General features: G+C 40.8%; 1 protein-coding gene across 1 annotated transcript in view; it reads left to right on the top strand.

Moving 5' to 3' along the window:
- USP9X (ubiquitin specific peptidase 9 X-linked) overlaps window positions 1-23,719 on the top strand; it is a 189,490-nt gene that overhangs the window by 107,985 nt on the left and 57,786 nt on the right. The window contains exons 18-26 of the mRNA XM_006266676.3: window positions 1,164-1,375; window positions 5,844-6,084; window positions 6,840-6,989; window positions 7,095-7,215; window positions 7,827-7,957; window positions 8,243-8,521; window positions 9,176-9,301; window positions 13,516-13,641; window positions 20,360-20,526. Of these exons, the coding sequence (XP_006266738.1) occupies window positions 1,164-1,375; window positions 5,844-6,084; window positions 6,840-6,989; window positions 7,095-7,215; window positions 7,827-7,957; window positions 8,243-8,521; window positions 9,176-9,301; window positions 13,516-13,641; window positions 20,360-20,526 (1,553 nt within the window). The remainder of the gene's footprint in view (window positions 1-1,163; window positions 1,376-5,843; window positions 6,085-6,839; window positions 6,990-7,094; window positions 7,216-7,826; window positions 7,958-8,242; window positions 8,522-9,175; window positions 9,302-13,515; window positions 13,642-20,359; window positions 20,527-23,719) is intronic.

Below are 23,719 nucleotides of genomic sequence, written 5' to 3'. Positions count from 1 at the left end.
AAAACTGATATTACTGGTTTGGAATAAATTGGCAAAATTAAACTCACTTAGTATTATCTGCTGCTTTGGTAATGGAAATGCAATAGCTCATCCTAGAGCTTGGGGCTGATACCCCATGGCCCCTGCCAGCCCGGGACTGCTCTGCCACAGTGCAAAGTGCTGAAGCCCTGGGCAAACGTTTAGATGCTGCACCTGGGGGAGCAGTTTTCTCCAGCACAAACTGCGCCAGGGTTCATCATGTTGCATTAATTGCATGTACAGATGTACCTGGTATAAACTAAGCCTTGTCAAATCAAATGTTTTAACATTCCTATTTACTTGTGTATGCATTTCTTTGGAAAGTGAAAGAGATTTATAAGTTGCTGAAAAACCCATAGAAAGGTAAACAAGTGGGACTTCTGGAATCTCATTTTGTCCATTTCAGGATATTATTGGTAATAAGTGTTGTAATCGGCTTAGTTTTTATGGATTACAGCTCTGGACCTAGGAACAGTAGTGTAGCAATCATACTGCTTTTGTTTGATTCTTAAAGCTAGAAGTTTGGGGCATGAACCATCTAAAATTATTGCTATAATACAAAAACTTTCAAATAACACTTACTTTCCAAATGATGGCCAAACTGTAACTGAATTCACATGTTATCTATACTTAACTTTTCACCTTTTGCCACACTTCATTTTTCTTAAATAACACATTAGCCTCTTCTCTGCAGTCTTCAGAGCCAGAACTCTGCAAAGTAGTCTGGAGACACAGATTCCACTTGTTAAGCTGTTACATAATCATTCTTGAATATATAATCTGTTGTGAGCAAATGAGAGAGGGAGAAGTCTGAATTAGTGTCCTGTGTACAAAGTTGTTCTACCTTTGTTTATAATGTAACTGTTTGGCTAAAGTTAGAATGACACGGAACTTGAAGGGTACATTTGTGTTTTACATACGAGTTGTAAAATTGGGACTGATCTATACAAGTTCTAAAAAAAGACACTTCTTTTTAAGATCCAGTTATCAACTGAAGGTTTAGTTATGGGAAGAGCAAAGTTGTGAATAGTTGGAATAAACTGTTATGTTTTTGTTTTAACTTAATGTAGCTTCCTCGACTATGCAGCTGAAGGGTGACTGTAGCATTTTATAGTTGTTCCAATTGTTCTAATGTGTTACTTTAGGTGGTGATCCATGAAGACTTCATTCAGTCCTGCTTCGACCGTTTAAAGGCCTCCTATGATACATTGTGTGTTTTGGATGGAGATAAAGACAGTATTAACTGTGCAAGGCAAGAAGCAATACGAATGGTGCGAGTGCTGACTGTTTTAAGAGAATATATAAATGAATGCGACAGTGATTACCATGAAGAGAGGACAATTTTACCTATGTCAAGGTTTGTGGAAAATCCCAGAAGTATCATGATTCTTATGTTAAAATAAATTAGTAATTCTATGTGAATTTATATGATAATGTGGTCTTAATAATGGGCTAAAGTAGTTAGGAGCATGGCTGTTGCACCACTTCAGACTTGTTGCATGCCTGGGGGCAACTGGACTGGCAGCATATGACACAGCGTGGACTGCCCCCTACACATGGGCCAGGTGGGACAGTTCCCCCACGGGCCAGAGAAAATTCCTTGGCGGGTCAGATCTAGCCCACAGGCCTTATTTTGCCTACCCCTGTGTTCAGTGGGTTTCCTTTGAGTACAAGAATAGGGAAGTCAGAGAGACAGTGGTGGTTCTGTGACAACTGTGCTCCGAATATTTTTTTCTGTGAAAGTTCATTATCTAGTGTAGTTGCTGTTTGGTTTCATCCACATAGTTAAGTGATGGCAGCCAAGGACTAAACGCTGATATTGGATTTATGACCCGTTTATAATTTATCCTACTCCTGAATATTTTCCACATGAGGAAAGTGAGACTGACCCCTTCCATCCTATTCCCCCATTTCATAGGCTCTCATCTCCTAGTACTTATGTTCTTTCCCTTTGCTTAATTGTGTGCATAGTACACCTGAGAATTTCTCTCAGCCTCTCCCCTATGCTATGCTTAACTTACTGTGTCTAGCTTCCTATAATCGGAGACTTGAGGAAGAGTGTCTTACACTGGAAAGTTTGTCTTACTTTATCCCAACTACATAAAAGATATCACCCTAAGAAATCTTTGCCTCTTGCATAATATCTGGACCATCACCGCTACAAAATCACTCATGCACTACCTTCATATTCCTAGTATTGTTTTAGTTACTATTGCCAGGAAACATCATAGCCTACCATATTTAGTTAAAGCACACCCCCGCCACCATTTTTCAGCACAGGGATGCTGATGCATGCGACACTGGAGTCTGTTGGAATGTGGTAATTACCGCACTCTAGCAGACTCAATTAATTGTGTCTGCCCTGATGTGTTGTAATTGCAGCACGTCAGAGCAGCTTCAGTATACATGTATAGGTGCCTGCTGCCTATGTCAGTGATAGCACAAGTTAACAGATACACTAACAATAGGAATAAAAGGCAAATTATTTGACCTTTGTGTAGGAGGAGAAGGTTAGAATGGCAAGGGTGGTCTTTACTGATCTTGTAATCATGAAGTGAATTCCCATGTTGGCTTCCTCTGTTTGCTTCTCAGCCTCTTGAAGGCTCAGATCAAGTGTAGTCTCCTGTAACTTGGTTGCATTCCCCTTCTCATCCCCATCCTTCTATTGTTAGTCCCTCGCTCGGGCACTATGTATTTCCCTACCGGCTTTGTCATCTTTTCTTAGATTCACAATCCTAAACATCTACTAATAAAAGTCAATCTGTTCTCCTGTTCTGTATAAGTAAAACCTATGGGTTCATATGGGATTTTGAGGCAAAATTTAGTGGCATATTTATGTATATAATAGGAGATTACAATGGCTAATTTAATAGTCCCTTCTATTCTGAGTCCATTAAAATCAAAGACAAGTACAAAAAAAAAGAATAAAAACGAGTTGTTTTTTTTTTAAATTTGGTAGGACTGACATTTTATTTAAAAACGTTGAATGAGAATTTTAATACAATAAAGTCTAAAAAAACATTTGTAATTAGGGACCTGCCGCAATCCAATTTTGCAGAAATAGCAAAATCTGGCATTGCCTACAAAAGCAGGCAATGTCTGTAAAATCTGTTGAGGGGAAACAAAAAGAAAACATACTGAAAATAAAATGCTGGCTCACCAGAAGGAGCCAGCAGTCCTCACCATGCTATGGCCCAGATGCGCAGCTCTCCAGGGGTCTGCATGATGGACAGCCCTCACAACCAATCAGCAGTGAGGAGCAGGGCTGCATGATAAATAGCTCTTGCAGTGAATTGGTGATGGGCAAGGTCACCAAGGCCCCTTGGCCAATCAGAGTTGAGGGGGGCCCTGCCACAATCAGCCTGTGAAAATGGCAGCTGGCCCCGCAATCTTCCTGTGAAATTAGCCTGCTTCCTTCCTTGAGTTGGGTAGGCTCCTATTCATAATTCATTCAGGGTTGCTTTAAATCCTGTGAGTGTTCATAACCCAAATAGGGAATGACCAGTTTTTATACCTTTTATGGAAGTGCATTTTGTATTTCCATCTCTTAAATGCACAAATATTCATAGATTCATAGACGTTGGGGTCGGAAGGGAACTCAATAGATCATCGAGTCCGACCCTCTGCATAGGCAGGAAAGAGTGCTGGGTCTAGATGACCCCAGCTAGATGCATGTCCAGCCTCCTCTTGAATACCCCCAGGGTAGGGGAGAGCACCACCTCCCTTGGGAGCCTGTTCCAGACCTTGGCCACTCGAACTGTGAAGAAGTTCTTCCTAATGTCCAGTCTAAATCTGTTCTCTGCTAGCTTGTGGCCATTGTTTCTTGTAGCCCCCGGGGGCGCCTTGGTGAATAAAACCTCACCAATTCCCTTCTGTGCCCCTGTGATGAACTTATAGGCAGCCACAAGGTCGCCTCTCAACCTTCTCTTGCAGAGGCTGAAAAGGTCCAGGTTCTCTAGTCTCTCCTCGTAGGGTTTGGCCCGCAAGCCCTTAACCATATGTGTGGCCCTTCTCTGCACCCTCTCCAGGGTATCCACCCCCCTCCTGAAGTTCGGCGCCCAAAATTGCATGCAGTATTCCAACTGCGGTCTGACCAGCGCCCGATAGAGGGGAAGTATCACCTCCTTGGATCTGTTCGTCATGCATCTGCTGATGCACAATAAAGTGCCATTAGCTTTTCTGATGGCTTTTGTCACACTGCCGACTCATGTTCATCTTGGAGTCCGCTAGGACTCCAAGATCCCTTTCCGCTCCGTGCCACCAAGCAGGTCATTTCCTAGGCAGTAGGTATGCTGGACATTTTTCCTCCCTAGGTGCAGCACTTTGCATTTCTCCTTGTTGAATTGCATTCTGTTGTTTTCTGCCCACTTGTCCAACCTGTCCAGGTCTGCTTGTAGCTGTTCCCTGCCCTCCGGCGTGTCTACTTCTCCCCATAGCTTCGTGTCATCCGCAAACTTGGACAGAGTACACTTCACTCCCTCGTCCAAGTCGTTGATGAAGACATTGAAGAGTATCGGTCCAAGGACCGAGCCCTGCGGGACCCCACTGCCCACACCCTTCCAGGTCGAAACCGACCCTTCCACTACAACTCTCTGGGTGCGACCCTCTAACCAGTTCACCACCCGCCGGACTGTGTAGTCGTCCAAGTCACAGCCTCTTAACTTGTTCACCAGTATGGGGTGGGATACCGTATTGAAGGCCTTCCTGAAGTCTAAGTATACAACATCCACCCCTACTCCTGCGTCCAGGCGTTTTGTAACCTGGTCATAAAAAGAGACTAGATTGGTCAGGCACGATCTGCCTGCTACGAACCTGTGCTGGTTTCCCCTCAGCATAATTTGTCCTGCTGGGCTCTCACAGTGTGATCCTTGATAATTTTTTCAAAGGCTTTGCCAAGGATGGAGGTGAGACTGACTGGCCTATAGTTGCCCAGGTCCTCCTTCCTCCCCTTCTTGAAAATGGGGACCACATTGGCTCTTTTCCAGTCCTCCGGGACTTGGCCTATGCACCACAAGTGTTCAAATATTCCTGCCAGTGGCTGTGCAATGACGTCAGCCAGTGCCTTCAGTGTCCTCGGATGGAGCTCATCCAGGCCTGCCGACTTAAAGGCATCCAGTTCCTCCAAGTGACTCTGCACCATCTCAGGGTCTACGCATGGCAGTCTGGCGCCTTGCTGCTGCCTCTCTACAGTCCCAGTGAGAGACTTGTCTGGCCCCTCACTTAGGAACACTGAGGCAAAGAACTCGTTGAGCAGTTCAGCCTTGTCCCCTCTGTCCGTCACCAACTGTATCTGCCCATTTAGTAGGGGTCCTATTCCTCCCTGGGCCTTCCTTTTACTCCCTATGTATCTAAAAAAAACAAGTTTTTGTTATCCTTTACTTGGGATGCCATCCTCAGCTCCATGGTAGCTTTGGCCTGTCTAACTGCCTCCCTACAGCTGCGAGCAGAGGAGGTATACTCCTCTTTGGTAATCTCTCCGTGTTTCCACTTTTTATTTGTCCCCCTTTTGGCCCGTAAGCTGCTCTGCATTTCTCTGGTCAGCCAAGGAAGCCTCCTGGCCCCTTTCCCTCTTTCCTCGCATCGGGATCGTCTCCCTCTGTGCCCGAAGGATTGTTTCCTTAAGGCACAGCCACCCTTCCTGGGCTCCCATCTCTTCTATTCCTTTTGCACATCTGGTAATACATGCAGAAAATAGTTGCATGTTCTAATAAACTAATACAAAATCAGGTTTTAAAATAGCTGCAATAGATAACTGCAAGAAAATAACTTGTTTCATTTAACTAGTTTTATGCTCACCTTTAGTTTGTCATCTATACTTTTTGCAGAGCTTTTCGTGGTAAGCATATCACACTGGTAGTTCGTTTTCCAAACCAAGGTCGTCAGGTTGAAGACTTGGATATTTGGTCTCATACAAATGACACAATTGGTTCAGTGCGGCGTTGTATTCTCAACCGTATTAAAGCCAACAGTGCACATACAAAAGTGGAACTGTTTATTGGTGGTGAGCTGGTAGATCCTGCAGATGATAGGAAGTTAATTGGGCAATTGAATCTCAAGGATAAAACGGTAAGTGCTGTAAGTCAGTTTATTTTATTAATTCAAATAGTGTTCCACTTACTTTTCCTTAATATTTGCAGAATAGAACTGTTGTTGGAATTAACAACACATTTTGTATTGCTTGACATGTAATCTTGTGCAGTAATGTATTTAGTATACGCAATTCTGAAGTTTATGGTTTTACCATTTAAAAATACAGGCAGCCCCTCAGACTTGCGACATGACACAATTGGTTCCTGAAAACCACATCTTAAGTCGTAACATTGTAACTCGGAACTGATTTTCCCATAGGAGACTGTTATAAATGGGAGATTGGTTCCTGAACCAAGGCCCAGTACCCTATTTTGACCAAAAATAACCCAGAATTTTATACTCAATCAATTATAGATGAGTAATATAGCTACATTAACATTTTTATATTGTAAATAGCAATCATATTGATTTGGAAGGACTTCTTTGAAGCCACTTTGCTGGGTTTTTTGAAGGGTTCTTGGCTGGAGTCTTTTCAGGAGTCTTGGCTCCACGTTTTTCTGGAATCTTGTCTGCTTTCTTAGTGTCCAAGGAAGTTTAAGCAGATGTTCTCCAGGGAGATGGGTGACCCATCTAACTTGTTCGCTGGCGTGGCATTGTGTCAGAGTTATAAAGTTGAAACTGACATCAGAAATTTGAAATGGTATCAAATTATAAACGTTGTAAGTGTAACACGAAACGTTGTAGGTCGAGGACTGCCTGTAAATAAATACAGTTGCAAACTTGTTTTTCAGCTAATTACAGCTAAACTTACACAGATAAGTTCCAATATGCCTTCAAGTCCAGATAGCTCTTCTGACTCTTCAACTGGTTCACCTGGCAACCATGGCAATCACTACAGTGATGGTCCAAACCCTGAAGTTGAAAGCTGTTTGCCTGGAGTGGTAAGCATATATATTGATCTAAAACAAATTAAAAACAAAGTTTTAGCGCCTGAAACTTAACAACAAACTTTCATTTTTTATATATGTTTTTTGTTTTTTTTAAAGATCATGTCACTGCATCCTAGATATATCTCATTCCTTTGGCAAGTTGCAGACTTGGGCAGTAGCCTAAGTATGCCACCTCTAAGAGATGGAGCACGTGTCCTTATGAAACTCATGCCCCCAGGTAAGGATTTAATTTTAATTTCCTGAGGGTATATCTCCCCTGTTACCAAGAACTGAAATCCTACTTATCTAATTTAGTGCCCAATAGTAATGAATAATGATTTGTTTAGTATTTTTTACCCTATTAATATTGGAGCTGTCCAACTGGTAGCCTGTAATGGCATAACTTTGAGGCTCCTTGGCTGTTGCCTGGCTGCCATTCCCCATTAGTCTCTGGATTCTCCCTCCCTCCTCTGGCTGCCATTTCCTGCCTATGTCACAGGGTTGAGGCAGTGCAGGGAGCTACAGGTGAGTACAGGCCAGCACATTTGGAATCACACCTATGTGGTGTAGTGGAAAAGATTTGTCAGTACTTACTCTTTTGAAAATGAGGAGTGGTGCTGTGTGTGACATTGCTTTGCAACGCTGATTGCCATGTAACAGGAGCTCCTGAGTACTGCCCTATTACAAATACACTTTGCAGAATCTGAACCTTTGTTAGTTGCATTTTCTACTGATTTAATGTGCTTTGAAAGTTCTAAAGTTGATAGGAATGAATTCATTGTACATTTCAGTCGCTTGTTTTTGTGTAATGATATGGCACAATGTTCATAGGTTGTGCTTTTATTCCAGATAACACTACAGTAGAGAAACTAAGAGCAATTTGCTTGGACCATGCAAAACTTGGTGAAAGCAGCCTTAGTCCATCCCTTGATTCTCTTTTCTTTGGCCCTTCTGCCTCACAAGTGCTATATCTAACAGAGGTTTGTTATGTTTATTTTCTCTTGAAGTCAGCTTTTAGCTGCATTTTTATTTTTTTTTCAGATTATACTTTTATGGTGTAGTAGAAATTGACCAAATTCTGATGTACATTTAAAAAACATCAGAATTCTTCTTGAAACAATAAAACATGGGAGGCATGTGTGGGGGGGGAAGTATCAAAGCACTATATAAAATGTACCCTAGCGGACTTCTTTTTTTTGAAAAATATGCTTTAGGGGAGGTATATGGGATGTGTTTGCTAATGTGTTGGGGTTTTTTTCTTGCAGGTGGTCTATGCCTTGTTAATGCCTGCCAATACACCTCTGGGAGAAGATGCCAGTGACTTCCAATACAACATCTTAAAAAGCGGTGGTTTGCCTCTTGTGTTGAGCATGCTGACTAGAAATAACTTCCTGCCAAATGCAGATATGGAAACTCGCAGGGGTGCCTATCTTAATGCTCTAAAAATAGCCAAACTGTTACTAACAGCAGTTGGCTATGGTCACGTTCGAGCCGTGGCAGAAGCTTGTCAACCAGCTGTAGAGGGTACAAGCCCAATCTCACCGGTAATATGCTCCATAAAAGTTAATCTTCTATGCAAATAAGTAATTTGTAGTAATTTCTTCAAGGTCCACAAAAACTATTTTTCTTCAGTAACACCACCTTCACTTGATTTCCTGTCTGAGATGTATGCTTCAAATGCATGATTCATCAGGAACTCCATATTACTGAGAAAGTAGCAGCTGTTCCTCCTTACCAATCTCCTCTTTTCTCAGTTCAGTTCATTTATGAATTTGGAATGTTATATGCAAGGGAAAGGGTAAGGGAAACCTTCATTTTGAAAAAAGTTAATTAAAAATAGTGCCATGGGCATTGTGCTTCGATTCCCCTGCCAATATTTTTATAACTTTTCATTCACACTTTCCCATTTCTTTAAATATCTGAAAATAGTGTTTAGATCTTTCCTAAAACTGTAGCATTGAATATATAGATTTCAACAATGAAATGCAAATACAGTTTGTTTTTTGTATGTATATGCATACTGATTTTTTTTTTTTAAATTTTGTTATACTTTTACTGTTGGGACTCTAAAAGGACTATATTTTTTTTCTGTATGCCTTGATTTTAAAAAGAGAAATATTTCTTCTCATCCTTTCCAGATAATCATCCTTAAGATTTTCATCGTTTTCTTTCCTGTAAATAATAATATTTTTTTGTAGATAAATCAGGCTACTCATGACCAGGCAGTGGTGCTACAAAATGCCCTACAGAACATTCCCAATCCAACTTCAGAATGCATGCTAAGAAATGTAGCAATACGTCTTGCACAGCAAATATCTGATGAGGTTAGTATGCTATTTTTGGCAAAACACACGTTTTGTGTAATAAAGTTTATTTCTTTGCAATTATTAGATGTTCTTACATACAAGAAATTGATTTTTGTTTATGTTTAACAGATATTTTATCTATTTTGTGTGCTTTTTACTGTTTCCCATTGAAAACATTAAATGTATTTTCCATACAGACTTTTCATATGGGTATTTGGGGAACATGTGAGTACAAAAGTGTACAGGGTCTTGCACAGATAAGTGGCTTTTGCATCACTGGTATATTATGTACATAAAATTGGCTAAGGTAGACACTACTTCAGTGTTACTTTGTTTCGCTTAATGGGTCTTTGAAAGAGAAATGGGTCTTTGGAAAAAAAAATGTAAAGTGACTGGGTGATTTTTGTGACCTGTGTGAAGGGAATTTAGAAGTGGCAGCATGTTAGCAAGATGGATTAAAATGAATAGAATTCAGATTACATAGTAGCAGTGCTATCAAGCAGTGGTTTATTCCACAAGATTTCTATCTGATAGAGATTTGTTTACTCTCACAATTTTTCAAAAAGTGTTAAGAAATCTGATGCAGCTTCTCTGAACAGATCAGTCAGAAATGCAGACTACTGATACATGTCTGTCTTTTATATCTGGGTTTTGCAACTGAGCCTGCAGGATGTGCGCAGTCCACAAAGGTTTAATCTGTGTGGAAGGGGGCAGCAACTCCCACCCAGCCACTGCTCCCCCCACTATGCTGGCTGCAGGAACAGTCCATCTCTGGGCTTTCCCTCTGACTTTGGTTTCCTGCACCCACCCCAAGGGACACGGCAGCACGTGGGAACCCATGCATAGTGTAGTGGGGGCTCTGGAGTTGGGAACAGGGTCACACCCTGTGTGCACATAGGGTGGGTTCGTGGGGACTGTTTCCATCTGCTACGCAGTGGTTGGGGGTCTGTCTCCTTATGGTGGAACAGTGGAAGGGTGGCCTGCCTGTATGTGCTGTGCAGTAGAGAGACTCCTTGTTGTGAGGACCTTTCAAGAAGGATGTGGACAGATTGGAGAGGGTCCAGTACAGAGCAACAAAAAGGATTGGGGGCCTGGGAAGCAAGACTTGTGAGGAAAGACTGAAAGATCTAGGGTGACTTAGTTTAAAGAAGAGAAGCCTGAGGGGAAATTGGATGGGTCTTCAAATACCTGAAGGGTGATTGCAGAAAGGATGGAGAATGGGCTTTTCTCTGTGGCTATACGGCAGTGCTGTGGCACAAAAGTGTGCCATCAGAAATGAACAGGTGTGCCGTGGAATTTTGCCATGACAGTGAGCTACAATAGGTATGAGGATGGGGAATGCCTTAACAGGAGTATTGCAGAAAATTTTTATTAATATTAGTGTGCCTTGAGCTGGAAAAGGTTGGGAAATACTCCTGTAGGGGACGGGACTAGGAGCAGGCTAAAAGCTGCAGCATGGGAAATTTAGATTGGAAATTAGGAGGGATTTTTCTGACTCTGAGGGTGATCAAGCACTGCAGCAGACTATGTGAAGAAGTTGTGGAATCTCCATTCTTGGAAATTTTAAAAAGCAAGTTGTGAGGGGCAAGTCTTTCTTAGGGTGATTATCTTTTATTGGACCAGCTGAATAGTTGGGATAGAGCAAGACAAGTTTTTCACTGTGAACTGAAGAAGAACGTCTTGCATTCAAAAGCTTGTCTAACTCTATCCCAACTATGTAGTTGGTCCAATAAGAGAGCCACCTTTAGAAATCCTTGCCTCTTGCATAATTCCTGAACCATCATGGCTATTGCACCACTCTAATGCTACAAACAGCAGGTTGGACGAATGCTTGACTGGTATGGTTTAGTCGGCAACGATCCTGCTTTGAGCAGGGAGCTGAACTAGATAACCTCATGAGTCCTTTCCAACCCTACTTTTCTGTGTTCCTGTGAGTCTGAGTATTTAAAACTACTCTTTTTAAAATTTAATTAAATGTCTGTTTTTGTTTAAGTTCAGTGTGATGCTCTTAATACAAGATTAATTTGTTGTTGAAGGAAAGTTGTTGCATCTGCTTTACCTGTTCTACCTGTAACCATCTCTATATCTGTAACATGTTGGACTCAAAATGTATGATGAAACCAGTAAGGTTCTTGCATTCTCAGTTGTTAATAATTGTTGTGTTTATAGTGGAAAAAAAGTGATTATACGGTTGCCTCATCAAAGATTTTCAAAATTTCTTTCCCTTACGCTTCCTAAGCAAAGTGACCCTTGAAATATGAATGCTTTGAATTTTTTATGTAAGCCTTGGTATACACTGGAAGTTGGTTTTTGTGATGTTTAATTTTCTTGTAATGTAGTACATGATTGTATCAAACTAACCAGATTTTTGGTTCATAAGAAGCAATATTCTGTTTTATTTACATGATTTTTATAAGCTAGTAAAACCCTCCAGCTCCCATTTAAGGAATATGCACTTGTAGTTAACCTTAAATATTCATTCTGTTAATTCACAAAATCTCAAAAGGGTTATCTTTTAATATATTAACATTTTCTTTTCCTTCTTAAACTTTTGAGTTCAAACTTTCTAAACAGTCTTGCTGGAATTGTGTCTTTTTATAGCTCCCATCAGCATAATATGCAATATTAGGGCCACCAAAAGTTTTGCATGACCAAATTATCATACATTAGCTGTCATATGTGACCTGCTCTTTTGTTTCAAGTGCTATAAATTCTGAGTATCACTTGTCACATTTCATGACTACATCACATTCTTTGGCAGGGAAAAAATATGGCTGTCTTCATACATTATAGTTGAAACTTATTTGTTGCAGTAGTTGGAAAGAGAGAGAGATTTTTTCGTATCATCAAAGATTAGCTAGGGGGAAATCACTTTGGACCAACAAATCTTGACATTGTAAATTTTAGAGCTGATGTTCTTCAGTTATTTAAAGTAGAACATAAAATTGCAAGAATTCTGCCCTTCACATCTGTATATACATCTGTATATGCATGTGGTGAATGTGGGTATGGTTAATATTAAATTAAATTTTTTTTTAATATTTGGGTCTTCAGTTAGCTTTTATGCTGAGCACTTTGCAAAATCAGGCCACATACATGCTGAGCCCTATAAACTTAAGTTAAAAGGCAGGAGGGTATGCACACGTGTGCGCCATGGATTTTGAAATGTAGGATGATCTCAAATTTTACACCCTCCCCCCCCAGTTTGAAACATTATAGAAGCTTCTAAAATAACTGGGGCAAACAAAATTAAATTTTCCTCTGCCTCAGTTGCAGATTGTAATGTGACTGTTTTCCAAATTAAAATGTGGTTTTTACCTCTTACCTTTTGTTGATTCTTCTTTGTTAAAGAGCCTGTGGGGGCATAAGAAGATTGTTGAATTTCATGTGTACGGCACTATTTTAAATTAAGAAGAATCTCGCACCACTATTTAGTTTTCTAAATTGCTCTTTTGCCATAATTTGGTCTCTCTTGGACACATGCTACTGCTGTTGCAAAGATTTAGGAGGTAAACTAGGAACTATACTCAAACCTGTTGAAATTTACTCCTACGTTAACAAACCTCATCGCCTTAATAGGTAGTCTCATCTGCAGTAGGTTTTGTACTGTTGATATCTAGCAAATTTCTTTTAAAGAAATGAGGTGAATGAGTGTTAGTGTGCTTGGTGGTAACTACTAGCATGCCTAAAATCTCTTGTTTTTTCTTTAATACCAGAATTAGTTTTGCCATTTTATTAAACTATCTACTTTTTAAACTTGTTTTTAAATTGAAGTTATTTTGGAGTTGAACGTTAAAAAGCAAAGGAGTCCAGTAAACATGTTTGATTTCTACCTCCATTGACAAAAATAGCCTGTAGGTTGTTTTTTGTATTTAAAAAAATCATAAATTCATCTTTTTCTGGCAATTCTTACCAGGATCTAGTATTTGTTAATTGCTTAACAAAACGAAATTGAATTTATGGTAGTATAACTCACTAGTTACAGCAATATCAATCAGGGTGGGGAGACGCTATGTAAGACACCAAACATTTGACTAGCCTGAATGTTGCTAAGATAAAAGTGATCTATTAAAAGCTAAACATTTCACAATTTTTGTTGTTGCTTTAGTGTGAAATTTCTTAGTGTTGACAAATTTATATTATTACAGAACTAGTTTCTGTAGTGGTTTAGAATCTGTTTAATGTTAGCAGCTATATTTTAATATTGCTGCGGTTTGTTTCTTTGTCTCCAGGCTTCAAAATACATCCCTGATATCTGTGTTATTAGAGCAGTGCAGAAAATTGTATGGGCATCAGGGTGTGGATCAGTACAGCTGGTGTTCAGTTCAAATGAGGAGATTAGTAAAATTTATGAAAAGGTAAGCATTCTCAATCACTTTTTTGTTTTCTTTGGTTTTTGGGTTTTTTTACATAACTGCTTGGCCGTGTATAAAAAGGACAGGACCCCTCTACACTTTACAGGTATTGCACAGTTAACTGGTTAGTTGCATAATTACCTTAAGACCAGCTATATGTGCACAAAGTAGTTATCGTGATAAAAGCACTCCAACGAGTTATAAAGATAGACCTCGAAAATGTTTACTAACTTTATAGTTGGTTGCTATTGAGCTCTAATTTGCGTGTATAGCAGGGGCTCCCAGCCACAGGGGTGCACTGTGCTCAGCATGAAAACCCGAAGCCAAGGTCCAGGGGTACATGAAACTCCTGGCCCACATGGGGCTCTTAGACCCAGCTGTGCTGCACGCACAGCCAGGACCAAGAGTCCCGCAACTGATGGGGTTCCTGGTTCTGGCTGCACATGGTCCATATAGCTGGGAACCCCTTCAGCAAAGGGGGCTCCCAGCTGTGCGAGCCTGCTTCTTGCGAGTGCAGGCAAAGCCCAGGATCGGGCAGAATCCCAGTCATGCTTCCTGCCATGCCTATGTGGCATAGCAAGTGGCATGATTGTGTGGGTCTCGCACTAAATTTAGTTGTACCTTTTGCCTGCATATATAGAGGGGGCCACAGTGACAAGGTAGGCTCAAACTGTCTTCAAAATTTTATTTACTTACACACACACACACACACACACACACTCTCTCTCTCTCTCTCTAAGTCTCGTGTGTGTGTGTACGCATATATGAGCCTTAGTCTATCTGTCCATAATGCTTTATTCGCACTCCAATTGGTTGTCTGGCAGCCAATCAGAGTGTGAATAAAGTGTGATGGACAGCAGGGGGCAGTGCAGTGGAGTGCCGCCATTTGGGGGGGGGGGGGGCACGGTTTAAATTTCTTAAACTTGGCTTCAGCTCGAGAAAGATCTTTTGAAATATAACCTAACATTTTTTTCAACTTTAATACCCAAATACAAAATAAGCGTTTGTTTCACATTATATTTTTCAGGTAGTATTTTTGTAACTCTAATTAAAATACTGTGGTTCTATCTAAAACTAAATCTGGACATATGGCTTGCCTCTTTTAGGAAGGAATTTGATTTGAAATGACAAAATCAAATCACTGGTGAAACTGAATTATAATTATGTATGGTATTTTTTTTTCCCTGAGGTCTATATGCACATCCTTGAAGTTTAAAATGTCAAATCTTTGAATGTTCAGACTGAGACATGGTTCAAACCAATCTCTTGGAGTTGAAGATATTTTGGAATATGTTGTCTCAAGCCTTTGGACCACTTTTCTTGTAACGGTTACTCACAGTTTAATAGCTGTGGCTTATAAAATGTTATAATATAACTGACCCATATTATTGTGACTATGCAAGTGTATCATGGAATGACAACGTTGAGAAAATCGCTGGATTCTTAAAAGAAAAGGTTCTACTTTGGCATTTTTAATAGTCTGAAATGCTCTTTTCAGTTTTCTGCTGTAATAAGTTCTTTGCTAATAAGGATAATCTTCAGTTTTCTTGAAATTTGCTAATTGTACCATGAATGGTAGTAAGGGAAAGGAAGCAGGCTCCTCAAGAGTTGCTGTGTTCTCTCCCCTACCACCATTCAGATGGATGGGGGTAGAAAGTAAGTGCAAAAGGGACTAAAGGAACCCTTGGCTCTGTGTTCCACTCTCCTTCTCCAACATCCAGGACAGTGTGGCTGCAGCAGTTTGCTGGATGAATGTACTGTCTAGGAGTGTAGGCCTGGCACATGTATTTCCTGGGAATAACAGGACCTGGGAAGAAACTGACTAGGCAATTCCTGGGGCAGCACAACAAGATGTTGCTTTGCTTTTGTGGTAACCACGGTTTTAACGCTGATTACCTTTCCCTCCTTATGTGCTGGCCATGTCAAGCTTTACAATATTTATTTCTATGGTATGCCTAAGAAGGTTAAACCAAAAATGTTAATAAGTAAATATGTGTTTAAAAGCTGTGTCTGCAGTCCTAGAAATAACTAAAGAGGACCTGGTGCTAGATTTTTGGTATACGTTAATTTTAATCTATTGCTTTACTTTGTTTCTGGAAGTGTTTTGCGCTTGTTTTACCCAGATTTCCTGTTGGGTGAAAATAGTCCTACTGTGACAAGGCTTATCTAATTCCAGAGAAACATTTGCAGACCAATCAAAGCCTTGAGGATAACAGTTTGGTGTTCTTAAGATATGTATAAACCTTGCATTAGTCCTCTGCTCAGGGAGAATTTCATCATCCTTGTCTGGTTAACGTAGTGTTGGCCATTCCCGGAGATGTTTTTGCCAGTGATAATGCTATGTGGATGTGTACTCTAAAAGAAACCAAACATAGCTACCTAGGGTGTAAGGGATCTCTAGAAACAGAGGGGAAAATGCTTGGAAAGAAACAAAAAAGAAGGAAGAAATAACAGAAGAGAATGGAGTGTGAAAATAGAGCAAAGGTTCAGTAGGAGAGTTAAAAAGTAACAAGATTTACACACCGAAAAAGAAAAACATATAGTTAGACAAGTTTTTTTTCCCCCACTTTTTAAAGTTAGTACACTAAATTGGGTTCTGAAGTGTTGGAGGATGGAAACATGTCACCAAGTTGAAGGAAAGGGGCTTGTTCTGACATTCAGGCCCCTGACACGTGTTATATTTCTGGCATGATTAACATGTTCATTGTGTCATAAATAGCAGCATATCACATGTTCATCAAATTTATGGTGCCATAAAATGGCAAACCAGGCACACATGTATTACTCAAATGTTTAACATCTTTCTGGCTGGTTTCTGTGGTGTCATAAATTGAACATGCGGCACTCCCCATCATCCTAGAGCTGACAGTCAGCTGATTGTCAGCTTCAGGATAGAGGCTCACTAGGACCCAGCACCTTGAAGAGCTTTATCCTGTAGCCCTTGAACCTTAAGACTATTTAGGTGCCAGGTCTCAATAAGCCTTATGGTATGGGGCACCTCTAGGATCTGGCACACAGCACTTGCCTGCCTGATCCTGAGGATCAAGCAGGGAGATAGCCTTGGGTTTCCACTGGGACTGGGCATGGCTGGTGCTGAATTATGAAGCTCAGCTGACCATTGGGGTCTGAAACAAAGCCTCCCCCTTCCCAATTAGTGGTACCAAATTGTGTTGAAGGATGCCAAAGGAGCTTTCCCTATTCCTATTTAAATAGCTGTCCAACATGTACAGTGGGGAATAGGGAAAGGTCCCCATTCCCATTTAAACAGTTACCTGGTGTTAGCAGCTGGAGATGATTGAGCTTTCCCATCACTTGTTGCTTATATGGGTGCCTCTCTTACCCTGTGTTGTGCAGTGGGGGATGGGAGACACAGTAAAGATTTAAATTTTGCTTACATAGAACTTTTTTCAAACTTTTTAAAATTCTGCTATGCTTTTTAAAAAATAACTTTGGGGCACAGTAGGAAAACTCAGTTTGGCTGTTTTTAGTTATAGAAGGAAAAAGAGCATCAGTGTTCAAGTCAGAAATCCAGTCAGATTAGCTGTAACATCTGAACTGAAAACTGGCCAAAATAGCATTTGAAACTGCATTTGTTTGTTTTCTAAAAAAAAACTAATCTCTTCTAATTTTGGTATTAAGAACTTGTTAGTCAAAAAAGGTCCTGAATATAAAAGCTCCTTGGACCATAAACCCATATTTTCAAGTCTTCCCAAAAGCTATTATATGCTATAGCTTTTCTCTGATCAAAGAAAACTTCTGCCTACAAAACCTTGAACTTCATGTTGTGAACAGCATAAGTTTTTTCGTTTTCTTTATTGAAAAAAAAAAATCTGGGTAACTATCAGTAATTTTTGGTGGTAGTAACCTCTCCCCACTAACCCCTTGTTCCCTAGCTTATGTTCTTCATACAACTATTATACTCACTTCTAGATTCCCCCCTTAGAAATCCCACTCTCTGTTTGTCTCTCCTCTTGTTACACAATTCATGGAGTATTGACTTAGTTGGAGCTTCTGAAAGCATGGGTACATTGGCCACGTGTGTTTTTGTCTTCCGCAGATCTCAGTCTTTCAGGTTGACCCAGAATGTGTTCTTGAGGATCCTGTCCCACCTAGTTAGGGTTCATGTGATCACTAAAGTTCTTGTGCCACAAATGACTCCTTATTGGTCTGAGAGGAACAGGTGATGTTCCCCACACTGCCCTAGCTGATCTTGTGTCTGTGGTGCCTACTAAAAATATGGGCCCTTACCTGAGGGTTTCCTGTTAAGCTCCAACTGTAGGTGGCTGGCACTTCTCACTGCTGGGAGTTTTTGTGACTTTGAAAATGTTTCTGGCTTCTTGAGTACTTGTATGCTTTAGATGGCAGGCAGTTTAATCATAGGATTTTTGAAGACTAAGAATATGCTTTCTAGAAGATGGAGAAGTAGAAGGGCATTTTTGTCAGTGGCTGGCTTGCTGCAATTCTGTCCTATTTGAAAGTTTTGGGTATAAATTATATTGTAATTGGGGCACAACTTGGGCATCATTTTTTTTTTTTATTGGGGTTTTTTTTTTTGTCTCATTTGCTCTGATATCTTCTAGAGAAAGAGACTGTTATATTAGGCTGCATGGATAGTCTGCCTTTGGTCCAGGAGCATTTGAGTTGCATACCAATAGGATAAACATTCTGTGTGACATTTTCTCTTTGAGATTTGTTTTGCTAAACGAGCCTGGTATTTCCTGCAGGCCATGGTCTGAATTTGCTTGTATACCAAGTAATATAGAAAATCTTCCCATTCTCGATTAAAGAGAGAATGTTTAAGACATACCAGTGGAGAAAAAGGGGGGAAAAGAAATTAAAGCTAATATTTTAAGATGTTACTGATGTTAAATTGGGAAGGAATTTTGTATATAGATCAGGTCCAAATATTTGTTCACTGAAGTAGTAAAAGGCAGTATCTGTTGGATATATTAACAGGGACCTGGGTTTTCTGTTAAAGGAAAAAATAGCAGATTTCCCCCTTAAAGGAGAAAACTGCAACTTTCTCCTTGCAAGCTGACAGCGTTCCTGCCTGCAAGGAACTGCTTGGGGCTGGAGGGGGTACAGTTGGAGGTGGGGGGTGCTGTGTGTGTGTGCGTCTGTGTGCGCACACATGGCCAGCATACAGCGAGGCAGGGTGGCGGGAGTAGCCCTGGCAACCAGATACAGGTAAATTTATTTGCGGGGGGAAGGGGGGGGGGTTTGGAGGGCCAGGGCTTGGGGACTGTCCAGGGGGCCTGTGTAGGCATGTGTGTGTTGGGAGGAGGGTACCTGCTTGTGCTTGGGGAAGGTGTCTGGGTACTGGGGTTGCAGCGGGACAATGGAATTGGAGCAGTGCTCAGTGTCACTGTCAAGGCCAGCTCAGCGTCGTTGCTAGCAGGGCCTGCCTGTAGGTTTCTGCCCATCCAGCAGGGAAAGGGAGCAGGGAGGGGCTTTCAGGGATGTTGTGGAGGTGCTTGGCCAGAAACACAGGCAACAGCTGGGGCACCACACACTGTCCTGTGCAGCAGTCTGGGGCTGGGGCGTGGTGGAGGGGACCGGCACAGCAACATAAAGCTGAGCATGGCTGTAGCCTGAGCCATGCTTTCAGCAGCTGGAGGAGGGCAAGGGGCTCTAGGCAGTCTCTGCCCTGCCCCCAGTGGCTGCAGTGGCTCCTGCTCGTGCAGGCAGTGGCGGACCAAATCCAGCCTGGTACAGACTAGAGGGAGGAGGAGGGGTGCCAGTAGTGCACTGCTCCAGGCTGGGGCTCCTGTGCTGCGCTGCACCATGCAGCCTGGCCACAGCCTTCTCCCTACCCTACCTGGGCAACATCTCCTGGTCATATGTGGCTGCCACCCCACCCCTGCCCCTTAGAGCATAGGCAACAGCAGCTCAGCCACACAGCCCCCCACTGCCCCTAAAGGGACCTGCCTCCCCTTCCCCCGCTGGAATCCTTTAGGTCTGCAGGAGGCAGCTGTGTACCTCTTCTGGCAGGGCTGGGGGGGAGGGGGGGTGGCAGCGGCAGGGCCAGGGCCTACGGGTTGGGAGTGAGAGGTAATGGCAAGGATATGGGGGGAGCTATGGTTTGGGACTGAGGGACAATGGTATGGGCAGGGGCAGGGCACCAGTATATCAGGGCTGCTTAGTGTCACAAAACAGTTGAGGGGAGGGGTATAGGTAATTAGAATTTATTTCATTATAATGATTTGAGGCACAAATATGCTTCTAAATTGCTTTAAAATTGTAAATATATCAGTAAAACTTTGTGTTCAACTGATACATACATACTTACACACACACACACACACACACACACACACACACACACACACACACACACATATATGCTGTCTATGCTATAGATAGATATAGTGTGTTGTTTAGTTTTAATTGCAGTAAAATGCAGATTTGAGGGGCTTTAATCTGAGATTTTGGGGCAGGCCTTAATCAGAACAGAACATTATAAGTGTTGCATACAAGATAGCCTCTACCTCAGACAACCTATTAATTTAAGGTATGATGAAATGCATGAATGGACAGTTTTGGGGGAGGAAGAACTGACTCTATATATCTGAACACTTGCATTATAGGTTTAAATAGGCATTAGTGTACAAACTCTTGGTATGTGCTTTGTACGTTCATTTGAAATGTGCAACTAGTAGTGAATTGAAGTGTTCTGTGTCTCTGTATTCATTTTGTGCTACTCAATTTGTTAATTTTACAGACAAATGCAGGCAATGAACCCGACATGGAAGATGAGCAAGTTTGCTGTGAAGCACTGGAGGTGATGACCCTGTGTTTTGCTTTGATTCCAACCGCATTGGACGCACTTAGTAAAGAAAAGGCATGGCAGACATTTATCATTGACTTACTGTTGCACTGTCACAGCAAGTAAGTATTCCAAAATAACAAATCACTTGTATAACATTTTTACATATTCAAAACACAGTACATACTAATCTAAAGTTTTAAAGTAGATGTTTTGGTTAGTATTCATATGCAACAATAAACTGATTATCAATATAATTTTTTAATTTGGGGGAACTATTCTGAGGTATAGAGATAAAAAATTCAGCATAAGGAAAGAGCAACAAGTACCTTGTCCTAATACTGTCATCCAGGATTAGTTTAAATATCTGGCATAACAAAATGGTAAATGCATTTTTTTACTCCGTATGAGTTTATCAGCCATAGTAATATTAGTTACCATTTAGTAGTAAAATATTGATGTTTCAGGTTTCTGGAATGCTGTGATATTGAATATTACACCTTTATCTTCACAGAAGCTTGAAATCCTTGCTTAAGTTAAATTAGTTTGCATGGTTTTTAGTATAGGAACAAATTCAGTTACATTTGTTTTCTACTTTTATTTATTCTAGTAAATATTGGATGAGAAATGAATTCCACCATTTCCTTGTATTTTTTTTAATCAACAGCACAGTTCAGTTTGTGAATTAAAAGGTTATTTCTAAAGCTGCCTGCCTTAAACTACTAAGCTCCTTTTTTTTTTTTTGTTCCAAGTCTACATACATTGCACACCAAAGTTGGATTGCAATAAAACACTGTCTAGAGATGTTCAAGAAGGGGTCAGTACTGAACTTCTGGTTTGCTGCAGAGAGATTTCAGATATATATTCTGCTAAAAAGATGTGCAGTCCTTACTGTACAAACTCAAATAATGCCTTATATCTCTGTGGCAGGCTAATATGGAAAATAGTCCCAAGATTGTTATCTGTTTGATATAATATTGGCAGTCTCCTGGTATTCAATGCCTTCTTACATTCTCTCTGTAAAAATGTATACTGGTAAAGTATCTGCAACAAAGTGAAATGTATTTTTTGGTCAGAAGTCCAGAAAGCAAATCTCAAATCATATTGCCAGTGATGTAGAAGTACATTCAGATTAGCACAGATTTGGTTAAATTAGAGGTGGTCAGTTTTGTGTCATCCCCTTGCTCCTTTAGCAGACTGATGCTATTAAATCACCTCTTTGGATGATTTAATTTATGATGTCTTAATCCCTACTGCGTCATCTCAGATGTGAGTCTTAAAATGCAACTAGGCAGTGAAGAAGAGAATTACCGTATTATATGGTTGAACATTGTAAACCAAGGAATTTGTGAACTGTTATTGAATACTTTTTGATCTTCACATTTTATGTGAAAGTTGGAGGGTTTCCATGAATCACCATCTGGGCACCCCTCAACTGGGTTTTCATCCCTGTGAGGATTAGTCAGGAGACTTAATCTGGCTTAATATGTTTGGCTGTCTTAATGTAGGCATTATTCTGACATCAGTTAGAGGAATTAAAAGCAACGAAATGTGGATGGTTTCCTATCACTATGAATGATATAATTTCGTAAAGATAAAGCATGCTTTAATTGTAGCTGATAACCACTCGTATTTCTGCAAGAACTGACACATGACTTTTAGCATTAGTTATGTTGTTTGCATAAACATCTTTGTAAGTATAACATGCAGTATATTTTTAGTGCTGAGAACTGACTAAGCAGCAGTTTAAGAAAACATCACCCTTATCGTTATCCTTACTACCATTCTAACATATTTCCACCCACCTTTAAATTCCAAGGCTTGAAAAAAATCTACTTTTTCACATATCTGAGTGAATCTAAGCCTGTATGTTCAGCCACTAATCAACTTGTTTCAAAACAAATTAGACTCCATGGTGGGCCTCCCGGGCAGACAAAATGCCAAACACAACAAGGAAAATTTGTACAGTTGCCATCTTGTCATCAATCCAGACTCTCATAAAGCACAATGAACCTGATTTTCATACCCAGGGGGAAACGTACCCTGACTGGAAGGTACTTCAGGGCTAGGAACAGAAATTACACATAAACTGGTATAAGTGATTGGAAACCATTTCAAATCTGTAACACAACAGAAGTTCAGTGCATATAAACTGCTTTCAAAATGGCCAAAACCAGTTTTAGATGAACCTGGATGGATGTAGGTTAGATTAACTGATTTAGGTTAAATCCATTTACTGAACTTCTGTCCCAGATCCCCTCCAGATTCAAATAAACTCACAGCCGCCCAGTATCCCACGATGCTTTGTACCTTCCCCACAAATTCCCCCCCTCCCCCCCCCCCTTTGCAGGGTGGGTAGATTAGCCTTGGCCCAAGGTGTTTGCTCCAGCCAAGGTGTCTGCTCCATCATGCTCTAGCACCCCTCTGGCCTGGGCCACTGCAAGCATGTGGCTGTATTTTTGGAATCAAAAGTAAATATCTGTTCTCTTGCTTTTCCATTCAGTCTTTGTAGCTTATACTAATCTGCGAAGATTGAATTGGTCTAACCTTGGGCTTTTTGACTTTCCATACTTAGCCTAGGAGGGTGGTCTCAATTTTTAAGCGTATGGACTTTAAGAAAATATCTTTTGTCTTCAGACAGACTCCTCCTCCCCTCCCTCCCCCTTACTGCTCTGCATTCCCCAATACAAGATAACTAGGAAAGGTTAAAATTCAGAATGGCTAATTTGCTACTGAGTTTTCCTGAGTTTTGACATCTCTCAAATTCCATTCAGTCTGAGTTATTTGCCTCTTCCATGTTTATATTTGTTTGGCACAAATAATACCACCAAGTAATTAGTACTTTTCATCAGTACATCTCAAATTACTTTACAAAAGAGATGTCATTCCTCACTTGTAGCACGGGGATAAACTGAGGCGTGTGGAAGTAAAGTGGTTTGTCCTAGGTTGCTTAGCAGACCGGTGCTTGAGCCAAGAACATAACTGAGGTCTCTTCTGTTTGCATCAGTGCTCTGTCCACTACATCACACTGCAGCTCCATAAGGCATTAGGAAATTACCTTTTAATAAGGTAATTGGAGACTCAACCCACCTATTGGGGTACACAGAGAACAGTTAACACTCTGAAGTGTTGTGGATAAGTATGAACTACCTCCTGTAGTCTAAAGGAGAGGTAACTCCTGAGTTCATAATGGAATTTGGTAGCAAAGTTTTGTCTTGTAAACTCCCCTAATTTCCTTATTCAAAACCTTCACAAAAACGTTTGGAACCAGATGTTAGAGGGAAGGCAGAGACGTTTGCTTCCTGTGGTAAGCTA

This window comes from Alligator mississippiensis, chromosome 1 (genome assembly GCF_030867095.1).
Source record: "Alligator mississippiensis isolate rAllMis1 chromosome 1, rAllMis1, whole genome shotgun sequence".
In the NCBI taxonomy this organism is placed as follows: domain Eukaryota; kingdom Metazoa; phylum Chordata; order Crocodylia; family Alligatoridae; genus Alligator; species Alligator mississippiensis.
Note: the sequence above shows the minus strand (reverse complement) of the source record. Positions and strands in the feature narration are given on the sequence as shown.